A 26,566-nucleotide genomic window follows, 5' to 3' on the forward strand; every position below is an offset into this window, starting at 1 on the left:
CGCCGTGGTAGGCAAGGCAGACTTCCTGCTCACAGCCAACACTAAAGCACAAGTGGGAGCCTGTAATTGACCTTCGAAACACAGGCCCACGGGACTTCCCTGATGGTCCAGTGGCTAAGAGTCCTCACTCCCAACGCAGGGGGCCCAGGTTCAATCCCTAGTCAGGGAACTAGAGTCTGCAAGCTACAACGAAAGATCTTGGATGCTGCAACTAAAAAGATCCCACACACAACAATAAAGACCCCATGTGCCGCAGGACGCAGACAAATAAACATTAAAAGAAAAAAAAAAGAGCTCTCCTCACAAAGGGGGTAAAAAAATCTTAGAAAGGAAAAGGAGGAAACAGTCCTCACTGCCCTCTCAGATCCCTCAGGGGTCACACGGCAAACACGAGGCCCAGCTGCCCTGGTGGATTCGAGGACTGGGTGAGCTAACAAACGAGACGCGGCGAGGAGACAGGCTCAGGCAGCGTTGTTTTCTTCGCCACCAAACAACGGAGAGTAAGGAAGCCATCTCTGCAGAACTTTTCCTGGAAAAACCTGATCTCTGCATAAAGGACACTTGAATGTCAGCGCCCAACGTCTTCAACCGTGGTTTGGGGAAAACTGTAGAAACCCCTTCAAAGAGAAGATTCCTCTTCCAGCTCTCCAAAGGGCAGAGAGCTTCTATATAACAGGTGACATCATATGTTCTAAGTGATTTGCTTTCTGATGAACCAACTGGCAGCCCCAGACCAGCGAATTTACAAGACTACACAGCTAACATGTCCGCGATATTATTCTTTGCAAGCCTGATACTTCAAGCTATAAACTTGGTGATCAAGCTATATACATGGTGACCGAATTTTCTAAACCGAAAATCAAGACACCATATAAGTATCAAACTGAATATCGTTATAAAAAAGAATGAAGAAGCTCTTAAACCACTATTAAGGAAACATATACAAGATATTGTTAATATCAAAGCAGAACATGCTCACATTTACGTGAAGAGGGCGTTGATACATAATATACACACACGCAACGGCTGCTTGCAGACACATTAAATTTCTCTGCCTGAAGAATCAATCATATTGGTTAGATCTAGGGAACCAGGAGACAAGGATGGAAGAAAGCCTTTCCACTGTATAGCTTCTATACGTTTTGATTCTGAACCATGTACATCTATCCAAAAAATTAAAATTTAAATAAAAGTACAATCAAATCAGCCCATCTAGCCAAGCAGTGGAAAAAGAAGAGCTGAAACCACACAGCACGGTGAGGCCGGCAGACCCAGGGTCAAAGCCCACCTCCCGGCGCAGCGACACGACAGCAAGCATGTTACTGATCTTTCCTGAGCTTCAGTTTCCTCTCCTGCAAGGTAAAGATCATTTCCACGGGACAAGCCTGTCTTGAGAATTAAAAGAAGATGATGAAGGCAGAAACACCCAGGACAGGTGCCCGGCCAGGAGGAAGCAGCTTCCTTCTTTTCGATTTCCTTACACCCATATCTGTCCTGAGGCACATGACAATCACACAGAAGCCGGAAATATTACAGGTAACAGGCTTTTTTTTTTTTTGATTTTTGATTGCATCACCACTTCTTTCCCAAAAGGGGGAGATCCTCATTGCCTTTCTCTCCCACAATAAAGGAAACAAAAAATTGGGTCTTGAGGGACAAGGGAGCTTTTTAATTCTTAAAAAGGCTCAGAAGTACAATACAATCCGTCTTCAAGACAAGTCCATTTAAGTCCACCCACTAAAACTCAAGGAGCGTTCGTTTTCCTCCTTCAAAAGTTTCCACTGGTGCAAACTTCAGAACAGGAAAAAAAATGGAGTAAGTCTCAGGCCAAGGGCTAATCTCCTAGAGAAAGTCAAGAAAGGGACACTAAAATATTGTTTGTACTCCTGCCTTTTCAAGAGAGCCAAGTTCTTTTTTCAACTCCCAGAACCACGGTTTGTTTTCAGGCAGAGGCCTCCAGGTCAAGGCTTGAGATAGGACCAGACTGTAAGCAAGGAATAGAGTCGTGTCACAGGAAAAAATGACGACCCTAACTTTGGGCTGCCGATGGAAGCCTCAGCAAGACAATGATGATCCCTGTCGAGGGCTGACTGTGTGCTGAGGCTTTTCATCCGCCAACTCATTTTAATCCACACAAATAACCCCAGGACAGAGGGGTTATCGCTTAACTCTGGAAGCAAGCCCAGACAGCTGAAGGGACTTGCCTACAGTTACACAAGCTAGTGAGTAACAACAGGATTCAATTCCGAAGACATGCCACCGTTCCACTCTTTGTCTCAATTATAAATAATGAGAAAACAGCAACTGAGAGATGGTAAGGCAGAATTCCATCTTAAGACGAGAGAAAGACTCCATTAAAATTAATCTTGTATCGCTTTGCTTAGTATTAAGGTCATTCTATTATCTTTACGCTCCCTGTAATCAATCCAAATGAAGGGAAAGCAGCGCTATCTACTCCTGCCCAGTTTGGGAACAAACATTAATGGAGCTGCTGCTTCGAACGGCCCCGAGGAAGGACGCCGGGCGCGGCAGCGCCGGGCGGGGCACTCACGGTTTTGCAGGCGCGCTCCGAGCGGCCGCCACGCTCTCGCTGCAGGCTTTCCTCGAGGAAATAGATGCGGAGCTTGAGGTTGAAGTTTTCTTTCTTCAGTTCAGTGATTTGCTAGAAAATAAACACACAGGGGTTACGGGGAGTGAGGGCTGAGGGACGAGGCCTGCACGACGCCCTCGGCTTCCAGGGCTACAGAGAGGAAGAGCTCAGCTCTGCTATAGCCGCCCTAACCCAGGATTAGGAGACGGATGCGGGACAGTCTGAGCATGGAAATGAACGGTGACTGAGTGCAGAGAGAGAGCTCATGACTCCACACCGAAAGCGAGTTAGTAAAGGAAAGGAAAGGAAGAGGGGAAGCTCTTCTTTACAAAAGAAATCAAGTTAATAAACGGAGAGAGGAGCAGGGAGAGAGAAGCCCCATTACGCAACTGCTAAAGTCGACTACCACACACACCCACGGAGAAATAAACGGCTCGGGCCGAGATCAGCACACAAACGCACGGGGTGAGAGAGCTGGAGGGCACGGTATTCCCACCCTCTCAAGAGCGTCACCCCACAGATGGCTTATCATTCGGGAAAACATATCGTCACGATGTAGAAGCCTAGCAGACATCACCCTAATCAACAGAATATATTACTACGACCCTGGGTGGGACAGACTGACATGCTGTGCCTCCTGAACTGAGCCACTGAGAGTAAGCAATTTCATTTAAAAATGCTAAAATACCTATAATCTTCTCTCTCTTTTTTTTGGGGGGGGGGGGGGCAACTTAACGGCTGGTGAGATCTTATTTCCCCAACCAGGGAACTGAACCTGGACCCTGGCAGTTAAAGCACCAAGTCCTAACCACTGGACTGCCAAGCAATTCCCAAAATACCTACAACCTTTAACCTACAACTAATCAAGAGTTGTCGGACTTCTCTGGTGGCATAGCAGATAAAATCCGCCTGCCAATGCAGGGAGCGTGGGCTCAATCCCTGGTGCAGCAAGCTTCCACCCGCCGTGGAGCAGCTAGGCCCGCACCTACTGAGCCTGAGTGGGGCAGCCGCTGAAGCCCGTGAGCCCGGGGCCTGTGCTCCGAGACGGGAGAACCCACGCCGCGAGGAGCCCTCACACCTCCACCACACCTCGCCACCGACCAGAGAAAAGAGCCTGGGCGCAGCAAGGGAGACCCAGGGCAGCCAGACATAACCACGAATGAACACAGCTTTTCTTGAAACGTTTGATCAAGAGTAGTCAATCAGACAAATCCAAATTGCAGGGCGCCCTGCAGACAACAGACTCGGACTCTCCAGAAATCTTCATGACAATCTCAAGACAAAAAGGGCTGGGGGACTCTCCTAAATGAATGGAAGTAACAGAGGCCTGACTACGAAGTACAATAAAATCATACAGAGACTCTTGAAATCTTTTTACGCTCTATGGAGACAGCTGGGGGACTGTGAATAACAACTTTCCACCAGGCAAGAGTAGTGTGAGTTTGTAAGAGAATGTCCTAAGCAAGAAACTCACACTGAAGTTCTCAAGGGTGCTGTCATAATTTCTGCAATTAGCACCCTAATGAGGGGGCAGGGAGAGGAAAAGAGATAGAGTAGATGTAACCAATTTAAAAGGACTGAAATCAAACTATATTCCCTGACCAGAATGGACATAAACCTAGAAATCAATAACAGAAAGAAAACTGGGAAATTCCCAAGTACTTGGAAATGAAATAGCACATCTCTAAACAATCCATAGGTACAAGAGGAAATCAAAAGATATTTTGAATAAATGAAAATGAGAATAAATCAAAATTTGTCGGATGCAGTTAGAGTACTATTTAGAGGGAAACTTATACTATTAAATGCTTTAGAAAAGAAACATATACAAGATAGCTTGGTTGATAAAGAATCCACCGCACTGCAGGAGACCCTGGGTCGATAACTCCGCTGGAGAAGGGACAGGCTGCCCACTCCTGTGTTCCGGTCTGGAGAATTCCATGGACTGTATAGCCCATGGGGTTGCAAAGAGTCAGACACGACCAAGCGACTTTCACTCACAAGGAGCTGCCGTGCGGCACAGGGAACTCCGCTCAGCGCTCTGCCTGAACCTCAGTGCTTCTTCCCCACATAGAGTCACTGTGTGTGTTCTACATGGACACGCACGTGGTTCACTTCGCTGTACAGCGGAAACTAGCACGGCACTGTGAACCAGCCACACTCCAATAAAAATAATTGTTTTTCAAAAAGAATATTTCAAATTGATAATCTAAGCTTCTATTTTAGGAAACCATGAAAAGAGCAAAATAGACCCAAAGCAAAAAGAATGAAGAAGGTAATAAACATAAGAGCAGAAACCAGTGAAAAGGAAAAGAGGAAACAACAAGGAAAAATCACTTTTAAAAGATGGCTCTTTCAAGCGACTAATGAAACTAATTATACCTCTAGCCAAACTGGTAAAAAAATAAATAAAAAGAGAGCGATGGCTTACCCATATCAAGAATGAAAGAGGATTATTACAGATCCATAGTTATTAAAAAGATAATATGAGAATAATAGATACAAATCTATACATGTAAACTGGAGAGCTTAGATGAAATCACACAATTCCTTCAAAGCCACAAATTATCAAAATTCACCAAAGAAGAAATTAAGAGAAACTGAACACTCCTATAGCTATTTTAAAACTTAAATTTGCAATTAAAACCTTCCAAGAAAGAAAATCCCAGGATGATTTCAGTAGCAATTTCTACCAAATATTTAAATCTCTACCAATTTTATACAATCTCTTCCAGAAAATGAGGGAACTTTCTCACTTCATTTTAGGAGGGCAGCATTACCCTCATAAAACCAGACAAAAATATTATAAGAAAACTACAGACTAAATCCTCTAAATGACATACTCAAAATCCTCAACTAAATTTTTAAAGATTCAGTTCAGTTCAGTTCTTCAGTCATGTGCGACTCCTCGTGACCCCGTGGACTGAAGCACGCCAGGTTTCCCAGTCTATCACCAACTCCCAGAGCTTGCTCAAACTCATGTCCATTGAGTCGGTGATGCCATCCAACCATCTCATCCTCTGTCGTCCCCTTCTCCTCCCGCCTTCAATCTTTCCCAGCATCAGAGTCTTTTCAAATGAGTCAGTTCTTCGCATCAGGTGGCCAAAGTACTGGAGCTTCAGGTTCAACATCAGTCCTCCAATGAATATTTAAGACTGATTTCCTTTAGGATGGACTGGTTAGATCTCCTTGCAGTCCAAGGGACTCTCAAGAGTCTTCAACAGCACAGTTCAAAAGCATCAATTCTTCAGTGCTCAGCTTGCTTTATGGTCCAACTTTCACATCCATACATGACCACTGGAAAAACCGCAGCTTGGACTATACAGACTTTAGTCAGTTAAGTGAGGTCTCTGCCTTTTAATATGCCGTCTAGGTCTGTCATAGCTTTTCTTCCAAGGAACGAGCGTCTTTTAATTTCATGGCTGCAATCACCAACTGCAGTGACTTTGCAGCCCAAGAAAATAAAGTCTGTCACTGTTTCCACTGTTTCCTCATCTATTTGCCATGAAGTGATGGGACTGGATGCCGTGATCTTTGTTTTCTGAATGCTGAGTTATAAGCCAGCTTTTTCACTCCTCTTTCACTTTCATCAAGAGGCTCTTTAGTTGTTCACTATCTGCCATAAGGGTGGTGTCATCTGCATATCTGAGGGTATTGATATTTCTTCCGGCAATCCTGATTCCAGCTTGTGCTTCCTCCAGCCCAGCATTTCTCATGATGTACTCTGCATAGAAGTTAAATAAGCAGGGTAACAATATGCAGCCTTGACATACTCCTTTTCCTATTTGGAACCAGTCTGTGGTTCCATATCCAGTTCTAACTGTTGCTTCCTGACCTGCATATAGGTTTCTCAAGAGGCAGGTCACATGGTCTGGTATTCCCATCTCTTTCAGAATTTTCCACAGTTTATTGTGATCCACACAGTCAAAGGCTTTAGTGTAGTCAATGAAGCAGAAGTAGATGTTTTTCTGGAAATCTCTTGCTTTTTCTATGATCCAATGGATGCTGGCAATCTGATCCCTGGTTCCTCTGCCGTTTCTAAATCTAGCTTGAACATCTGGAAGTTCACATACTGTTGAAGCCTGGCTTGGAGAATTTTGAGCATCACTTTGTGAGCATGTGAGATGAGTGCAATCCTGCAGTAGTTTGAACATTCTTTGGTATTGCCTTTCTTTGGAAAATTGGAAACACAGTAACATATCATGAGAGGGACTTATCCCAGGAATCTAACACTACTTCAATATTCCAAAGTCAATCCATGTAATTCACCAAACTAAGAGACCAAAGAAAACACATATGATCATAGAAAGACGTGCAGAAAGAGCATTAGACACTCAGCAGTCATTCAAGATAAAAATTCAGCAAACTAGGAATTCAAGGAAACACCCTTTATCTGCTAAAGGGCACATACAAAAACATCACAATCTACAAAAACGTATTTACTAAAGGTGAGGAACGAAATGCTATTCCCTGGACATCAACAATAAGGAAAGGCTGTTGGCTCTTATGATTCCTATTCAAAATGTATCTGAAGTTCCAGACACTGTGATAAAACAAGGGGAAAAAATAAAAGGCATCCAGACTGGAAAGGAAGAAGTAAAACCACCCGTATGTGCAGACAACGTGAAAACAAAACACTCCAAGGAATCTACCCCAAAAAGCTCCCAGAATTCATTAAGTGAGTTTAGCAAAGTCAGCATACAGGTATCAATCATATTTCAATATACTAGCAACAAACGATCTAAAACTGGAAAATTTTTAAATACCATTTACAGTATCTCCAAACAGGAAAATCTGTAAGAACAAATCTGCTAAGACATTGTGTATGTCTGATGAAATCAAGAACCTAAATAACCGAGGAGACTTACCAAATTCATGAATTGGAAACCCTTCTTTTCCATCAACAAATTGAGCTTCATCAAAATTTTAAAAGTTTGCTTTGGAAAAACACAGCGCTGAGAGAATGAAAAGACAAGCTGCACAGTGAGAGAAAACATTTTCAAATCACAAATCCAACATAGGAACCGTATCTGTTGCTGCTGTTGCTGCTAAGTTGCTTCAGTCGTGTCCGACTCTGTGCGACCCCATAGACGGCAGCCCACCAGGCTCCGCCGTCCCTGGGATTCTCCAGGCAAGAACACTGGAGTGGGTTGCCATTTCCTTCTCCAAGGAACTGTATCTAGAATACATAAATATCTCTCAAAATGTCATTGCTAGAAAGCAACTCAATTAAAAAAAAAAAAACAGGCAAAAGATTTGAAAAAACATCTCACAGGAGAAGATACACAGATGACAAACAAGCACAAGGAAAGCTTTTTAAGCATCTCTAGCCATCAGGAAACAGTGACTTGAAACTATAATGAGACACCACTACACATCTATTAGAATGGCCAAAAAAAATCTTTAATCGACAATACCGAATGCGGACGACGATGGGGAGCAAACGGAGCGCCATACTCTGCTGATGGGAGTGCAAAATGGTGCAGTCACTCTGAATAACAGTTTGGCAGTTTCTTACCAAAAAAACAAACTACATTTACCATATGACTCAGCGACTCCAGTCCCAGGTGTTTACCCTAGAGAAGTGAAAACTCATGCCCACACACACACACACACACACACAAACTTATACAGGAATGTTTACTGCAGCTTTACAAATAATCACCAAAACACGGAGAGAACTCAAACGCTCTTCAAAAGGTGAATGAATAGAGTGCACACCCACACGGTGCACAAACACTCTCCACTGCGGCACGTGACCACGCGGATGCGTTTCAGAGATGCTGCGGTGAGGGGAAGCAGCTGCCCTCAGAGGACTGCAAGGTGGATATGACTTCTGGAAAAAGCAAAATCACAGGGGCTGGGAACAGAGCGACAGCTGCCAGAGGTCTGGGTGAAGGGTCTCACCAGAGAGAGGGAACACTCGGGGATTTCTGGCCTTTTGGAACATTCCGATTGTGGTTGACAGTCACACGACCCTACAACCATATACACATATACCAAAAAAAAAAATCACATAAATACATTTCTTGATTATGACAAAAGTTACACGGGAGTATACGTATGTCAAAACTCAGCCAACACTTAAAACTGCAGGGGTTTATTTCATGCGAAAGGAGAAGGGGGTGGCAGAGGATAAGATGGTTAGACAGCATCACCGATTCAATGGACAGGAATCTGAGCAAACTCCAGGGGAGCCCGGCGTGCTGCAGTCCCTGGGGTTACACAGCTTAAGAGACTGAACAGCGACAACAAAAATAAAACACAGTAAAATATTAATCGCTGTCCTCGAATGTTACTACATCACCATAAATGCATAGTCATTGGGGCTTTTCTTCAACATTTTAAATAGTAATTGGTAACAGCACATAATACTCCTTTTAATAAATTTTTGAATACTTTTACCACTGATAAAAGAAAATGACAAGCATACTCTACATTAAGTACATTTCAAATTTTCCACCCCTGGCCCCTTGTTAACACTTAAAGTTTCAATTTTGTGGCTAAGAAGAACAGAGAACAAGCAATTGATAGGTTCATTAAAGCCTCCCTTTTAAATGTTTTAAGGAAACAGCACATAAAACATTCATTCAAACAAAAAGTCTACCCCGCCAGATGCTTCCTATAAAGAGAAACCTTATTCCATTACTTGGCTACCGATAAATTATTTATGGAGGTTGCTGAGAATGCCCACATTGTGCATGCTGCTAAAATTCTTAGCAACATTTGAAAGAATATTTGTTCTATTTATAGGTGAAGAATTTTTTTTTTTTAATGAGAAAAGGTAAATAAGCCTTCAGAAGGTCATTGCAAACGGCAGCCAAGCCCCAATGAATAAAATGAAATACAGGCGCCAACTTTTCTGCAGCAATGCCAGTCTCGTCCTCTGCTTAATGCCAGAGCCTTCATCAGGCTTTCTCTGACGACCCCACCAAGCTGGCCTGGGGCCCTCCTAGATGTTTCCACACACCCTTTAGCCTCTTCATACAGCAGCCTGTCACACTGCGGTCTACCGCTGGGGGGTTTCCTTTCTACCCAATCCGTCTCTAAGAGATGGGGAACCGTATCCCCTTTTGTATTTTAGTCTACAACATAAAGAGATGGTCGTTAATACACAATAACAATGGAGTGGTCAGAAGGCTGGGCGTGTTTACCAATTTCTTGAAGGCCATGTGATGCAAGGAGAGACCTACAGGCTTCAGAGTCAGACAGACATTGCTTTTTTCTATCACTTTTTAAAGATTTTTTAAAACGTGGGCCATTCTTAAAGTCTTTTATTGATTTTGTTCTGTTTTTAAGTTTTGGCCCCAAGGCATGGGGGATCTTAACTCCCCCAACAGGGATCAAGCCCACAACCCCTGCACTGAAGAGCGAGGTTTTTGCCACTGGACTCCCGAGGGAGCTGCGCCACCACTCTTGGAATAAACCTTCCTGGGCGGCTCAGTGGTGAAGAATCACCTGCAATGCAGGAGACGCAGGTTTGATCCCTGGGTTGGAGAGACCTTCTGGAGAAGAAAATGGCAACCCACTCCAGCATTCTTGCCTGGAAAATTCCACGGGCAGGGAAGCCTGGCAGGCTACAGTCCGCGGGGCTGCAAAAATTAAAATAATAAAAGCTTGGTGCCGTGGCCGCAGATTCGTGTGATCTGGCTCTACCCCTCACTGGCAATGCTCCACCCTCTCCAGTCCTCACAGAAGCCGAGCCTTGTCTGCACGCACAGCTCTTCCTGCAGCCCTCGCTGGGGAGGTTCAACCTCAGGCTTTCCATCTCAGCTTCAGCTTAAAAGTCAGAGCCTCCAAAAGGCCCTTCCTGACTACTGGCTCCAGAGAGGGCCATCTCCACTACCTCCACCAAGTCACTCTCTCACGCAGAACTCTTACTTTCTTATTAGAAGTTGTCACAACCTGCCTTCATCTTCGATCCTTACACGTGTACTATTTGCTATCACGCCTGTTATATAAAGATCGTCCACCTGTGGAGGGCAGGGACCCTTGAAATCTATCCGCTCATGGCCGTTTCCCCTGAGATTTGTGGCACAGTATCTGGGACACAGGGGCCACTCCATCAACACGTGTTGAATGAATGAATACAGCCGGTCCAGGCTACCTTACTAGCCGTACGAGTTTAGTCAAGTTCGTTATTCTGTGTGCCTCAGTTCCTTTATCTATAAAAATGGGATTATAATAATGCCTCTTTCAGGGAGCTATTATGAGGATTAAAAGAAATTAATTGGGATGTTTAGTATTGTGCCTGGCATCGCATAAGAACTTAAAACGTTAATATTCTTTTCATTTGTACTTTTCATCTGCACTTGAAGTAAGTTTAAGAAATGAAAAAAAGAAAAAGACTGGAAACACTGAGAATAGCTTACCATACAATGGAATAAATACCTGAAAATCCATCAAATATGACTCAGAAACACAGTGCTCAAAAGCAGGTGAACACGAGAGCTGTGCTCGCCAGGCTCCAGCCCCGGCGACCCGAGTGCAGCCTCTGAAAGAGGAACCATCCCAGCTCGGTCCCAGCTCAGCGGCAGGACACCCTCTGGAGGCTTCTGCGCGGTCATCGTGACTTCCTCCCACTCCCTGTCAAAGGCCTTCCGCGCCTAGGGCACCATCCAAAACGGAAGAAAGGCGAAAGCCAACAGCATAAAAAGAATCAGGGCAACTCCAGCCGACCGAACTCTCAGCCAGGAGCCGCGCTTCTGGCGACCTGGCCATCAGCTTCAGTGGCTTGTGAGGGCCGGGGACTCCGCAGAGGAGGCTCAGCCTCCAGGGCACCTCTGGACGGCAAGCAACAAGGACCGAGGGCAGGGGCCCTGCGGTCACTGGAGCCGGAAGTGGGCTCAACTCCCAACGCTGTCACCTGTGAGCCACCTAACCTTGGGGCAACCACGGCACAACTTTGAGTCGCTGTTCGCTCATCAATAGAAAGAGGATCGAAGTCGATTACTTCACGGAGGTGCTGGGACAACTACGTGACCCACAGCGCCTGGCAGAGCCTGGCACTGAGCGGGCAGCAAACACAGGAGCACTTCCAGAATGAATCCACTTCTCACTCAAGCCTCAATATGCAGACCTTTGAGCCACCATTAATTTTTTTATCCTCTTTGAAAGTCCAAAAACTGTTAGACCATTCACCCAGACATCACAAAAACCATGAAATCCTGCTGCCCAGAGTTCATTTCTGGTAAATAACACCGCCCGTAAGACAGTTCTGCCAGCAGCAGCTAAGTGGGGTTAGGAAGACGAAGAAGACACCCTGGGATTGGCTTCTGATTCCAGTACTCTCCCAGGGTCCTCAAAACACCCAGAAAACTGTTGCTAGGCAAACATCTATTCATCAACCAACAGTACTGGAGCAACAACAGGATTTTAAAAGTGAACCCAAGCAACACCTGGAATAATGCAACTATCTTATGAAATCTACTCTCTATGTATTCTTTTCAGCCTTTGCTCATGAATACACATTTTTTTGTAAAATTGTAACATAAGTGAATTTGTATAATCCGTTGCTTCCCCTAACATGTCTTAAATATTTTCGCGTTGCTACAGAATTCCCATAATTATCGCTCAAAATGACGGCACCGAATCCCACTGAATTGATTCACAGCCAATTGCTTAACCATTTCCCTGCTGAGCACCCACGCATTCAGTGTGTTCCAGAAGAATGCCTGCGGGCCTTCTTTTGTTTCTCCATCACACTAAACTCCTGAGCGAATCACTGAAACTTCCAAGCTCAGCTTCCTCACCTGGGAAACACCTTCATCACAAGCTTGTTGCAATAGCCAAAGAGATGACAAACGTAAAACATAGCTCCCGTGTTCCCGATGTTTCACACTCATACGCAACGTGGCAACAGCGCCGCGCTCGCAGCTCTTCCCTCCTGCGGGGCTCTTCCCTCAGGATGGATTTCCCCAAGACGGATTATCGGGCTCAAGAGTAATACTATTGTTATGACCATCAGAATCTCTTTCCAAATGGCCTTCAGAAAGATTGTAAATATTTACGCTGCCCAGCCCGCCACCTGGCCAGGTCTGTGGAGGGCGCGGCCAGGACACGCAGAGGTCTGAGCAGTCAGCGCATTTGACCCAGCGTGCAGGAGACCAGCCTACTACACAGATGAGCCTCTGTGCTGAACACTCACGAGACTTGATTCCAAGACCTCTGGCCCCGACGGGCCCCATCTCCTGCAGAGCCAGGACCACAGAGCGGCTGTGACAGTCACTCTGTCAGCCCCAGAGTGCCCTCCTCCACTTCCGCCAACATGCGCCCCACATGATTCTTGCTCGCCTGCCTGGTTCTGAAGGCGCCCCGCTCTCCTTCTCAGCCTCCCCGACCCTCATCACTGCCTGCTCTCCTAAGACTCTGGGGGGAATCTGCGTGCCCCTCCCTCCTGCTACACTGCTCCAGCCACCTGATTCACAAGAACATAGCAGCCACCCGCATCGGCTTAAGACCCGGATACCAGGCACTGTCCTGGCAGGTGCTACGGAACGCTCACCACAACCCTAGGCGTCAAATACCACTTTTCCCATTGCACAGGTAAGGCAACCAAAATTTACAGCTTACAAGGCAACACACTTATTTTTCATTGACTACCATCTTGTTCAGCTGGGTGTTGAGCACGAAGGACACCGCAGAGGAGACAAAGTTAAGCAATCGCACCAATAAAACTCGTAACTGCAAACAGTCACCAGCCTCCCGGTGGAACACTGCACCCGAGTGCTGGGTCCCAGGCACACTCGGGAAGGGAGCTGCGGACAGCCTCTCTATAAAGTCGCGTGGAGACCAAGCCATGGAGGGCAAGGATCCTGGTGCTCAGGAGCAAGAGGGAGGAGCACGCTGAAGGCCCGGCCACGTGGCTGAGGAAGGCCAGCCAGAGGCTGGAGGGCAGGGCGTGATGGGAGACGGCCGCAGCCGGCGGCACAGGGCAGGATCACACAGGCCGGGCCGCGGCAAGCAGTCAGGGATTCTGCTCCAAGGTCAAGGCAACATCACAGCAGGGTCCGTGGAGACTGACAAAGGACAAGGAGAAGGCAGGGGAGCTGGCCGCAGCAGGGTCCTCAGGACAGAGCAGATGCGAGCACCGAGGGTCGCCGCACGCCAGGCACCGAGCAAGGGGCCTTCCACACCAGGACTCACAGAGCCCTCGCCAGCAGTTCCGAGGGGAAGACCGCATCCAGCCCCGCGTCACAAAGAAGGCTCTAGAAGCAACCTGCCAGTGCAGCAGCGCCAGACCTAACACCCAACTCTGGTCATTCCCAGGAACGTGTCGTATCCACCTACGCCGCTGCTGCAGATGCTTCAGGGCCATACACACCGGGTGGGGCTGAGGGGCAGGGGAGCTACCTCCGGCAGGAAGACACGCAGCACACAGAGGCTTCGGGGCAAAGCCGAAGATGCAAGCTCCTAGCCACGGCAGGGATAAAACACTAAAGTGGACCAACTGCCTCGCTGAGACCAAGACTTTTCAACAAAACGGAATAAGCGCCCCAATACAAACACCAGAACCTCAGGGCAGCTGGGCTGCAGACAGGAGCAGCAGAACCTGCCCTAAGGGGAAAAGAACACCTAAGTGTACAAAGAGAGGGACCAGGACACTCACCACCGCTTTATCACAGTGAAGAATCGGACAGTCTGAACGTCGCGCAGGAAGAGGTTATGTAAGCTACGGTTCAACCCACCCCTTTGAGTGCACATCTTTATGAGCTTAAGACGGTCATTAAACAATACTATCCACCTGTATCAACAGAGACAGAAAGCTACACGTCACAGGAAAAGCCAGACGCAAACGCTTCTATCCGTGAATAAAGAACAGCTACCCGGACTGGACACACTGAACCCGATTCTGGGCCTCCCCACTCACTCACAGCATTTAGAGAGAGACGAAGGGAGAGACAGACTGCTTCTCTGGAACCGGTCACACCAGAGAAGCAGAGGCCTTTACAGAACGCGGCTCAGCCCAGCCTCCTGGTCCAGGGCACTCCCCATGATGTCATCATCCAAGAAGGACCAACAAGACAGGCTCCCACTGAAGACCACACTGATCTGCCAGCCTCCTACCATAAGGCCTGCCGTTCAGAGGACGACACCTCAGCTGAGGAAGGGATTAGACAACAGGTCCCCAGCTGACAGACTCACAAGAAGGTGCGCGGTTTTCACATGTCAGAAGGGGACGCACACAGAACGCCTAGCGCAGCAGAAAGACAAAGGCCCAGGTTCAAAGACCAAGCAAGTCCCTGCCCATCTCCGGGCTCGAGGCCCACGTGTCAGATGCAGGGCCTGGATGAACCGATCCCGGGAGCTCTTTCAGCGCTGCCGTTCTGACTTTCTTCTCCACGCCTCCAGAGCCCACCACTCACTGCACCTCCTTACTGATCACGGCACCGCTGGCCTCAGAGCGCCCAGCCTGGCTCATCTGTGAAGTGACTCCAGTCACTTCCCTCCCCAGATTAAAACTTACCACTGACGCCCCTTCATCTTCAGGACGAAACTCAGACAAAGCGGTGCAACATACAAGAGTCGGCAGAATCTGGCCCCGCCTGTTTTAACAGCCCCACTTCGCTCAAGCAACCCCCAAGCCTCCTTCCAGCCAAAGGGCACTTGGGTTCCCGAGAGTCATGCCGTCATGCTCTCTCTGTGTCTTTGGCACGTGTGAGTCCCTGTGCCTAGGGACATCTCCCAGTCTTCCCACCTTGGCTAATCCCTACCAGTCTTGATGACCCAACTCAAGAACACCTGCTCCAGGGAGGCTGCCCAGAGTGCCCTGAGCCAGGATCAGGCCCCCGCTCTATGCCCCACAGCGCCCTGGACTTAACCTCAATCACTGCGTGAGTTTCCTATCCATCTCCCTAAACAGACTGGGAGTCTCCTGATGGGCACTTAATCTACTGCAAACTCCCTACCCCCAGCCCAGGACGTGGATTTGAAAATATTCACTGATGAATGCCTGAACTCTAAGCAAAACCAAGAGGCCTGCATGTTGCTAGACCCTCGTTAACAGACTCTGATGTTCAGAGGTCCACAATCCAAGACTAGAATAAAAGAAATCATGAGTTTCCCCTGTAAGTCCAAAGTACTGTAGTCCTCTCTTTAATATGTATGCGAACTGTAAAATCAGCATTAGATGCCAAGAGCATTTCCTATAAGCATCCCAACATAGAGATCCCGCATTTAGTAGCTCAGGCCAGAGGAAGATTTTCAGTGACTTATAAAGACCTGAAAGGGAGACAGTGAGAACCATGTTGTCATTTCAATTTCAACTGCAAAATTTGTTCTTGAAAGTGCTATGATAAAAAATATTAATGTCATAAAAAAAAAAAACAACCCTAACAGCAGCCAAAGGACCACAGTCACAAAGCCAAAACGTAAACCCTAAACATGCTGGCAGAGAAGGCTCTCCCTTGCCTTTAAGAAAATCAGTGTTTGGGTCACATCAGGAACACACCTCAGAAAGGGAAATGTGAATCACGTGACAGAGCAGGAACGCAGTAGCGATAAACATAACCGTAAACGCAAGGAGAAACGCGCAATATATATATATACACACATATATAACCGTAACCGCAAGGAGAAACGCGCAATATATATATATACACACATATATAACCGTAACCGCAAGGAGAAACGCACAATATATATATATATATACACACATATATAACCGTAACCGCAAGGAGAAACGCGCAATATATATATATACACACATATATAACCATAACCGCAAGGAGAAACGCGCAGCACACAGGACGGGCTCTGCCGGGCACATGTGCTTCACATACCGTCCCTCGTGAATCTGCACGACAGCCCTGGGAAGCAGAAACTAATAACATGCCCATTTTAAAGACAAAGAAAGTGCAGAGAGGTTAAGGCCACCCAAGGTCACCCGGCAGAAGCAGACGAGCAGGTGGTCTGGCTTCAGAGGCCGCGGCCCTGGGCACAAACCGCGCCTAAGAACGGCCTTGCCACCTTGCATCTCCGTTTCTCCTCTCCCCTGGTGGCTCAGACGGTAAAGCGTCTATCCGCAATGTGGGAGACCCAGGTTCGATCCCTGGAGGTCCTCTGGAGAAGGAAATGGCAACCCACTCTGGTACTCTTGCCTGGAAAATTCCATGGATAGAGGAGCCTGGTGGGCTACAGTCCATAAAGGGGAGCTGGACTCAATTCTCAGATCTCTCCCAGTTCAAAAGGCAGCGACAACATGTGAAGCTAAAACTCTAAGATTGGCAGATGTTTCCATCTAGAAACAAAAATCAACGCTGTGCCTTTCAAAAATTAAATAACTCTGTATCTCGCAGAGCTGCTTCAATATTAAAGTAATATATATGAAGAGCTTAACACTTACAGTTCCCAGCTCAGAGCGAGAGCTCAATAAACAGTAGCTATTATTACTCTTATGATAAAACACGAACAACCATTTAATAGTGGAGCACATTTTAATTATACACGATGTGGAATAATCAAATCTCATTTGTTTGAGGCCCCAGACCCCACAGCATATATCAGGTTGTACAGTTGAAATTATAACAACTCAACGCTCCAGAATTACTTGTTTCCATTAGAGATCTGACAAGTCATTTCTTCAATTGGTCACTGGTGGTTTGCAGATAACTATTAGCAGTAATGAGTGTTCTAAATTAAATCCAGAGACAGTCCCATTCTGTTCGGGAAAGACAACTGGGGAGAGAGAAACATGATTGTGGAACGTCCTTCCCTCTGCTTCCTGCGTCCTCTCCCTGATAAATATCTCCCGTGTCTTGCATAGTACGGATTTCATTTGGTTACAAATGAAGAAGGGTCTAATTCTTCCCATGATAAATGAGCACGCTGAGCAGGTAACTTGTTAAGCAGAATTGGAATTGGGGAAATAACCTTATTTTCCTGTTACTTGACAACAGACCCCATCCACTAACAAATGAAGCGCACAATGCTGGCAGACAGAAAACACTGAAGTCAAATCCATCACCGAGCAATCCACGCTGAGACAATTACCACACCAACCTGGGAATACCTCGCTCCCGTTCCGTTCAACAAAGACGCAGCCTGCAAGACGCAAAGAGGCCGCGCCACATGGTAGAGAGAATAAACAGCTTTAGAGCCATTAAAATCCTGAGCTCAGATTCCAGCTCTGTCACTCACGTACTATGTGACCGTAAGTGGGTCTCTCCTCATCTTAAGACTCCCTACTGTAAAATGGGGCTAATACAGAAAACCTCAGTCACAGGACAGAGTCAGTGGGGACCACAAGTAACATGCCTTCCGTCACAGGGAAGTTCCGGCCACATGTCGTTGCTGCGCTATGCTTAGCTGTTCAGTCGTGTCCGACTCTTTCAGTCCCCTGAACTGCAGCCGCCAGGCTCCTCTGCCCATGGGATTCTCCAGGTAAGAATCCTGGAGAGGGTTGCCATGCCCTCCTCCAGGGGATCTTCCCGACCCACAGATCAAGCCCAGGTCTCCCTCACTGCAGGCGGATTCTTTACCACCTGGGCCACCAGCGAACCCCAAGCATACTGCGGTGGGTAGCCTGTCCCTCCTCCAGGGGATCTTCCCGACCCAGGAATCAATAAAACTGGGGTCTCCTCCATCACAGGTGGATTCTTTACCAGCTGAGCTACCGGGGAAGCCCTTGACACACCTTAGCGCCTCTCAACTGTGCTCCATGGTGACATCTTCACCTTCAGGACGCCAGAAATACACCAAACTCCCCGAGGCTGGAAATCATGATGCTGTCAGAACCCGTAACTGGCCTGTATGCAAAGGGCCAGCCACGCAGGAATGTCACAGTGCTCCAGAGAGAGCCCACGAGCCCCGGCACTCCTCCAAACTCTGCCTCATCCTGCTTGGACGCTTCTCGAGAACCCAGGCTCCCTGTGGGTCTGCTGGACAGCGGGCACAGACATGAGCCCTGAGGGATGCTAATTCAGTGACTCTACTTACGTTTTCAAAGTCCTTCATGTTCCGTGCTCTGGTGGGAGACACCTTTTCTTCCGACATGTTTGGGAGCACTATAAAAAAGCAAAACAGACACAGGAAAATGTCACAACAGGCAAACTGCCCCACACCCCTACTAGCAGGAAAAAAAGTATAGCTTCCACATTATATTCGGTCTTGTGATTTGAGTCTGCTGCTGCTGCTGCTAAGTCGCTTCAGTCGTGTCCAACTCTGTGCAACCCCATGGACTGCAGCCCACCAGGCTCCTCCGTCCATGGGATTTTCCAGGCAAGAAAAGGCTGAAGTGGGGTGCCATTGCCTTCTCGGTTAAGTCATTATATTTCAAATATTTAAAAATTACTTAAACTGGCCCCAATGTAACCATGTGAATGTCAGAAGAATGTAAAAAGGTGTGAGTTGTTCAGTCATGTCTGACTCTTTGCAACCCCATGGACTGTACCCTGCCAGGCTCCTCTGTCCAGGCAAGAATACTAGAGTGGGTTGCCATGTCCTCCTCCAGGGGATCTTTCCGACCCAGGAATCAAACCCAGGTCTCCCACATTGCAGGCGGATTCTTTACTGCCTAACCACCAGGGAATCCCCCGGTTAAGTATCAGAAGATGGACCCAAAGAATGCAGGCAGCAAGCAAAGCAGAACTGCCATGATACCTATTCCTACTGCTGGTCCTTAATCTGTTTTGTTGGGTGGGATGTCATCTTCATACGTCAGCAATTAAAACAAAGCCTGTCCGACTTGACAGCAGGGGTTGGCACATTTTTTCTTAAAATGCGAGACAATAAATACTTCAGGCTCTGTTGGCCAGACGACACAAAGCCCCCAGTCTGTCACAACCACTCAACACAAAACAGCCGCGGACGCTTCAAAAGCCAAGCAGCTGTGTTCCAACAGAAGTTTACTTTCAAAAGCAGGCTGCGGTCGGAAACTGCCGATCGCTGCTTCAGGGCAATTCCAGACTTAGCCAAAACCCAGATCTTTCCACAGCTTCTCTAATTCGACGAACATTTATTAGCCCACGCCACTGTGCCAAGCACCAGGCGAGGTGTGGGGAAGCGGTGGCGAGCGGGCGCCCAGCAGGCAAGACGGGGACGGGTGAGCCAACGGCTGCACGCGCCACAGCGCTGGGCACTGCTCAGGCACTAAGAAGATGTGCGCTGAGCGAATGAATGGATTCACTCCTCCCCCAAGTGGGCGCTGGGGGCCTACTCTCTGCCCAATACCATTCTAGAAACAGAACAAAGAGAAGGAGCCGACAGTCCAGAAAGAAGGGACCGACAATAAACGATGGCGATCGCAGAGCATAGCCAACGGTGATAAATGCTGCGGAGAACAATTCAGTGGGTAAGGACAGGAAATGCCAACAGCAAGAGAGGGGTGAGGACTGCAGCCTCCAGTAAGGCGGTTAAGGATTTCCCTGGCAGTCCAGTGGTTAAGACTCCATGCTCCCAACGCAAGGGGCAAGAGGCAGGGGGCACGGGTTCGATTCCTGGTCAGGGAACTAAGATTCTACATGCTACACACCACGGCAAAAAGAAAAGAAAAAAAATAAGGTGGTTAAACTGACGAAGGGCTGACCTCTGGGCAGACTCGGACAGGACACAGAGAGAGGCCTGGGGTGGCAGAGACCTAGAGGACTTGAGAGCCAGCCAAGAGGCCAACGGATGGGAGAGCAATAAAGCGGGGACAGCGGAAGAGGGGGGAGCAGGTGCCGGGAGACAGGCTGAGCAGGGCCCCTCAGGACACGAGGATTCCGAGCTCAGGGGTAGCGTGGGGGACTTCGGTTTCCACAGGCTCCCTCTGGCTGCCTTGCTGAGAATAGATCTTTATGAAAGGCGCTGAGAGAGAAACGAGGAGACCAGGCAGGAGAAAGCGGGGAGAATCCAGGCCAGAGGTCACGGTGCTTAGGCCAAGGAAGGCGGGTGAGGAGTGGTCCGAATCGGGATACTTCTTAAGTGGCCAACACGAAGAAATGCAATGCAATGCAGCGAAGATGCAAGATTCAGAGAGCACAGTGCACGTAAAGCAGGCTGGGGAGAGCCGGGGAAGCGCGGGCTGCAGCTGAGTCTTCAGGGGGCAGCCGGTAGAGGGGGGTGAGGGCACGGCACTCGGGGCTCAGCAGAGAAGAGGCTCGGGAGCCGCAAGGGCGGCCAGCAGGCCCCGCACGCCAGGCCGAGGGCACACGGCCGCCTGCCTGCTGCTCAGACAGGCGGGCTCTGTCACCGCGCGTGCCCCCACCCGGGGCCCCTCACTCTCCAGGCCTCCAGGCCAGCTCCTCTGCTGGGGACACTCGGCCACCCCACTCCTTCCTGAGCGGAAACCTGCTCCTCACCGCCTCGCTGGCTGCGCGACCATTCTTTAACTGCCTGCCTTCCAGGCATGATTGGAGCCGTGACTCAGGCTGAACCCCAGTGCGAGGCCCGAGCCTGGCCGGAAGCGATGCACACCAGGGCTGAATGAAGGAGCAGGCCGATCAAGCCTCCGGTCCCAACGGCCTGGGGGCAGAAGGCAGAGAAACCAGAACTGCTGCACTGCCTGCTGAAAGTACAAGTTGCCAGGTTCTAAAGGAAAGCCTGAGGGAGAATTAACATATGCTCACCGTGTGAAACTTAGCTTGTCTGCTCTAAAAACTCCTTTCTGCCCATAATCTCAACACTCTGGAGACGGGGAAAAAAAACACCAGTCAAAATACCTCTAAGATATTTCAACAAGGCAAATTATCAGCACTTCCCACAGATACTGATGAGAGCGTCCACTTTCTTTCAGAAACAAAAATTATGAGGAAGGCTTAACAAAACGCAAACTGCTGAACAGAAAGTTTCCTCATAATCCAGCTTCAACCCAGCAGACTGCTTATTTGCTCAGCGCCGTCTTCTGCGGTCTACCCAACTACGTGTCTCCGAAGGGCAGGCCCGTGTAGGAATGCCAGGCTCCAGCCAGCACACGGAATCCAGCAGCCTGCCAGGAAGGCCTTGGCACACTCTGGTTTGGACAGCAGCCCTCCAGGGCCTCCAGCCATTCGGGAGCAGGACCCAACAGAGCCTTTGAACCTGACCGAGTCACCAACTCAACACCCAACCTCCCCTGGTCGTTCAGTTCAGCAAACACTGGCTGAACCCCCTATGAAGCATGGTGGTGAGAAATGAAACTCATGAAGTGTGGCCCAAAGGACATCCAGTCCCCTAGCCTGGTGCTTATGAAAGGAGGTGAAGAGCGGGTCAACATTTACGTTAAACACCGCGCCCTTCTTGGGAGCACCAAGCCACGCCAGGGGAGCGCTGGGCCTTGGACCCACCGAAGCTCAGGCCCAGGCTCCCAGCTCAAGGGCTCACAGCCCTCACGGCCCAGCATCCACTTCCCCTGTTCTTACTCTGTGTACTTACCACCATTTCCCGAACCAGGATCAGGGCTGACGCCTTCCGGGTCATCGGACACATTGAGAGCAAGGCCACTAGGAGAGAACACGTGCAACAGAAGAGGGATCACCATCTGAGCAGCAGAGACTGCCGGAGCGCCTGCGCCGCACCCGACCGCCAGCGCCGCACCCGACCGCCAGCGAGGCTACCCCCAGGGCAGGCAGTGCGGAAGTGAGGGACCCAGGCTCCGGGGCTGAGCTGTGGCTCTAAGACTCACTAGCTGAGTAAGGGGGTTCGGTCATGGATTCATTCACACAGCAAGTGTTCTGTGTGCCATCGAGGGGCTGGGTGCGGAGGCACCCGGCCAAACCTAAGCTACTGATGCCCTTGAGTCATACCTTCTTATTAATTCAGTACACGGGACACCACCCCTCAACCTGTAAAGATTAAATAAACTAGTGCGTATAAACACTTAGCACACAGTAAGTGATCAGCAGGAGGCATCGACTGCTGTTTTTGTCGATGCTACTATTATCATTATCAACATGCCTATGAGCTTAAAAGCATCAGGTACTAATTCGGATGCATTAAGAACATCAGACAAAAATGAAAAATTCACTGATTCCAGAAGTTTTACTGGCTAAATTACACAAGCAGTTTCAGTGAGGTCTGGAGACCCTGACAGAGAACTAAGCCATGATAGGAGGGGTGGTCCAACGTGAACCGCAGTTCCCTGAATCCTGCTGCAAACTCCGCCACGCGCCTCTCCCGGCCCCGCTCCCCTCATCTGTACAAGAACAGCAGCTACTTCACAGTCACTGGTGGTCAAACGAGGCACCTGGTGTCCAGCAAGTGCCCTGCACCCCGTGAGTATTCCATGAACGGGAGCAAAGTGCCCTTGTCACCGTGAAACAGACAGTGCTCTGTAACTGGTAAATGATCTACCTTCACCAGAACTGGCCAGTTCCCTGAGGGTCTATGCATTTCACAAAGGAAGGCTCTAAGGCCCAGATAATTTCAGTAGCCTAGCCAGTCTCAGGGCAGTTAGTCAGAAAACCAAGCCCAGAATCCAAGTCTTTTATGTATAAAACCCAACAATGCCTCTCTATCCCAAGCTGTAAACTAGGATCTTATGGAAGTTCAGCTTGACTTCTTGGCAATTTGCTCTTTCCAGGCCTCTAAATACAGATCCATCCTGTTCCTAGGACAATGTTGTCTGACCATCAAACTCTGGAGTTGGAACGAAACTTCAACATCAGAACCAAGCAAAAAAATTAGATATCATAAAATTTCAGCATCAGGAAAATGATTACATAAAATGTGTCTGCTATGAGGATAACTGGAGAAAAAGAAAAAAAGCAAACTTAAGTAGGATATGCCTTCAATTACTGGAAGACAAAAAAACTACATGTACACTAAAATCACCTCAAATCCTTCCTCCAAACTAGGGGGCTATAAGTACACATAACAAGTGAAATATTAAAAAGCATTATTTGTAGGAAAAGGAGAGAGATTCAATATTTTCCTTTTTAATTTTTTATAATTCTCGACTCCCTCCAGTAAGTACCACCAGGACAAACTCCATTTTCTAAACAAATCGTAAAAGTTAGCCACCACTCTTTGCAGTTGGAGGCTCAGTGGCCCCAAAACTACACACAGTTTACTGGGAAGCTCAGCCGACTCTGGTCTCTACATCCCCAAGTCTGGGCTTCTCTCCATCAGTTCAGTTCAGTTCAGTTCAGTTCAGTCGCTCAGTCGTGTCCGACTCTTTGCGACCCCATGAATCGCAGCACGCCAGGCCTCCCTGTCCATCACCATCTCCCAAAGTTCACTCAGACTCACGTCCATCGAGTCAGTGATGCCATCCAGCCATCTCATCCTCTGTCGTCCCCTCCTCCTCCTGCCCCCAATCCCTCCCAGCATCAGAGTCTTTTCCAATGAATCAACTCTTCGCATGAGGTGGCCAAAGTACTGGAGTTTCAGCTTTAGCATCATTCCTTCCAAAGAACACCCAGGGCTGATCTCCTTCAGAATGGACTGGTTGGATCTCCTTGCAGTCCAAGGGACTCTCAAGAGTCTTCTCCAGCACCACAGTTCAAAAGCATCAATTCTTCGGTGCTCAGCCTTCTTCACAGTCCAACTCTCACATCCATACATGACCACAGGAAAAACCATAGCCTTGACTAGACGGACCTTAGTCGGCAAAGTAATGTCTCTGCTTTTGAATATGCTATCTAGGTTGGTCATAACTTTTCTTCCAAGGAGAAAGCGTCTTTTAATTTCATGGCTGCAGTCACCATCTGCGGTGATTTTGGAGCCCAAAAAAATAATCTCTCCATCACAGCCATTAATTCACTACCATTGGAGGAAATGGCCCATCAGTGACTCAAGCCAACACCAATCACGGCTGAAAGCCACGTGGCAGGCAAAGCCAAAGAATCTGGTCTTAGACAAGTTTCCAAGGGGCATAGTATGAAAGATGACATTTGACACTGCAACTCTTAGAAGAAACCGCTCTTTAATGCAGAAATTCCGGCCTGGCTCGCGTCAAACTTCCATGTGGGCTTTACTTGAACCCCCTTTGAAATGTTGGGACCCTCGGGCATCAGGGCTCTCTGTCGGTTCCAGCCACACCTCCAGCTTCAAGCCTTCAGCTTTAGGTAGCCATTCCGATCCCTCACTCTGGGCCTAGGTTGCGGCTTTCTGGGTCCCCATCCGAAATCAAATCCAGGCAAAGGAAAAGGGCTGAGATGGGACTTTATCATGGTGTGGATGGAGGAGACCAAGTTCCGAGAAGGGAAGGAACTTATTTGCTCCAAATCACACGGGGTTGGGTAGCAAAGTTGAGGCCAAAATCCAGGCGTCTCAGGGTCCATTCCACGCACTCAGCTGTGTCGGGGCCGCCCCGAGCTCCTACTCAGAGGGGCACGTGGTCAGGGCCCGCGTCCTCACCTGCAGAGCACAGCGTAACCGCGGCCGCCACCCGCAGGGGCGCCTGCGCAGACGGACCCCGCGCCCGGGACGGGCGGCCCGGCGCCGCCTCCTCACCACAGCCCGTCTGGGCTCCCTGGTCCTTTTTCAATGCTGCCATTTTCTCAAGTGAGGAAAAGGGAGGCCTGGCAGAATCAACAGGCCGAAAGGCCCCAGCCGGCCTGGCTGCAGAGCCCGCGCTCCGCGCCTGCGTACCGCCCGGCCCCACGCGCCCTCCTCCGGGGCTGCGGTGGGGGCCCAGCGCCCCGAGGCAGGGCCTTCAGCCCCGCGGGCCAGTGAACCAACAGCCCCTGCGCCTCGCCACCGCGGCCCCTCGCCCTCCCGCTGCCACCCGGGGCCCTGCCCACGGCGCCCACCCCTGGCCGTCCACGCAGGCCCCGCAGCGTTTCACCGAGGAAGGGCTGTGAGCGCCGAGGATCGGACTGCACGTCCCGGCCAGAAAACGCACAGCAAGCACACCCCGGTCTGTCTCTCAGCAGCCTGCTTCGCACTCTGGGTCATCTGCTCTTAATGAGAGAAACTACAGACGAATGCAACAGAGAGGGACGAGCTTCCAGCTCTTCCTGACTCCTGCTCGCTCGCATCTCGGTCTCCCGGAAGAAGGAACCGCTCTCGGCAGTAAGACATTCCCGACCTTTCTGTGTGTGTAAGTATACACTATCCTGCAGCGTCTCTTCTTCACTGAATGTGTCAAGATGTTTTCATGACAGTACAAAGAGCTCTACACCAGCGTTCCTTACTCCTGCAGAGCCTTCCACAGCAGTGTTTCTCAGGCCTCACTGACCCCAACCAACAGAAGCCGATGCATCAGCAGCCTTCATTCTTCAGGTGCCTTCTGTTCTGCTCCATTCTTCTTTTTTAATTCTGGTTCCGACCTACTAAATCGAATTTCACAAGTTGACAACGGGTCACAGTCTGAAAGAGACCTGTGAAACAGATGTCTATTTACCAGGTACTGTATAGGAAACTCTCACATCCATACATCCATACATGACTATTGGAAAAACCATAGCCTTGATCAGACGGACCTTAGTCGGCAAAGTAATGTCTCTGCTTTTCAATATGCTATCTAGGTTGATCACAAATTTTCTTCCAAGGAGTAAGTGTCTTTTAATTTCATGCCTGCAGTCACCATCTGCAGTGATTTTGGAGCCCCCAAAAATAAAGTCTGACACTGTTTCCACTGTTTCCCCATCTATTTCCCATGAAGTGATGGGACTGGATGCCATGATCTTAATTTTCTGAATGTTGAGCTTTAAGCCAACTTTTTCACTCTCCTCTTTCACTTTCATCAAGAGGCTTTTTAGCTCCTCTTCACTTTCTGCCATAAGGGTGGTGTCATCTGCATATCTGAGGTTATTATTGATATTTCTCCCAGCAACCTTGATTCCAGCTTGTGTTTCTTCCAGTCCAGCGTTTCTCATGATGCACTCTGCATAGAAGTTAAATAAGCAGGGTAGCAATATACAGCCTTGACGTACTCCTCTTCCTATTTGGAACTACTCTGTTGTTCCATGTCTAGTTCTAACTGTTGCTTCCTGACCTGCATACAGATTTCTCAAGAGGCAGGGGATGCTTTTGAACTGTGGTGTTAGAGAAGACTCTTCAGAGTCCCTTGGACTGCAAGAAGATCCAACCAGTCCATTCTGAAGGAGATCAGCCCTGGGATTTCTTTGGAAG

General features: G+C 48.6%; 1 protein-coding gene across 1 annotated transcript in view; it reads right to left on the reverse strand.

The window, feature by feature from the left end:
• CDK5RAP2 (CDK5 regulatory subunit associated protein 2) overlaps positions 1-26,566 on the reverse strand; it is a 179,749-nt gene that overhangs the window by 145,945 nt on the left and 7,238 nt on the right. Inside the window, exons 2-4 of the mRNA XM_068973752.1 lie at positions 21,923-21,990; positions 18,530-18,597; positions 2,552-2,662 (exon numbers count right to left, since the gene is read on the reverse strand). Coding sequence (XP_068829853.1) covers positions 2,552-2,662; positions 18,530-18,597; positions 21,923-21,990 — 247 coding nt within the window. The remainder of the gene's footprint in view (positions 1-2,551; positions 2,663-18,529; positions 18,598-21,922; positions 21,991-26,566) is intronic.

This window comes from Capricornis sumatraensis, chromosome 6 (genome assembly GCF_032405125.1).
Source record: "Capricornis sumatraensis isolate serow.1 chromosome 6, serow.2, whole genome shotgun sequence".
NCBI lineage: Eukaryota > Metazoa > Chordata > Mammalia > Artiodactyla > Bovidae > Capricornis > Capricornis sumatraensis.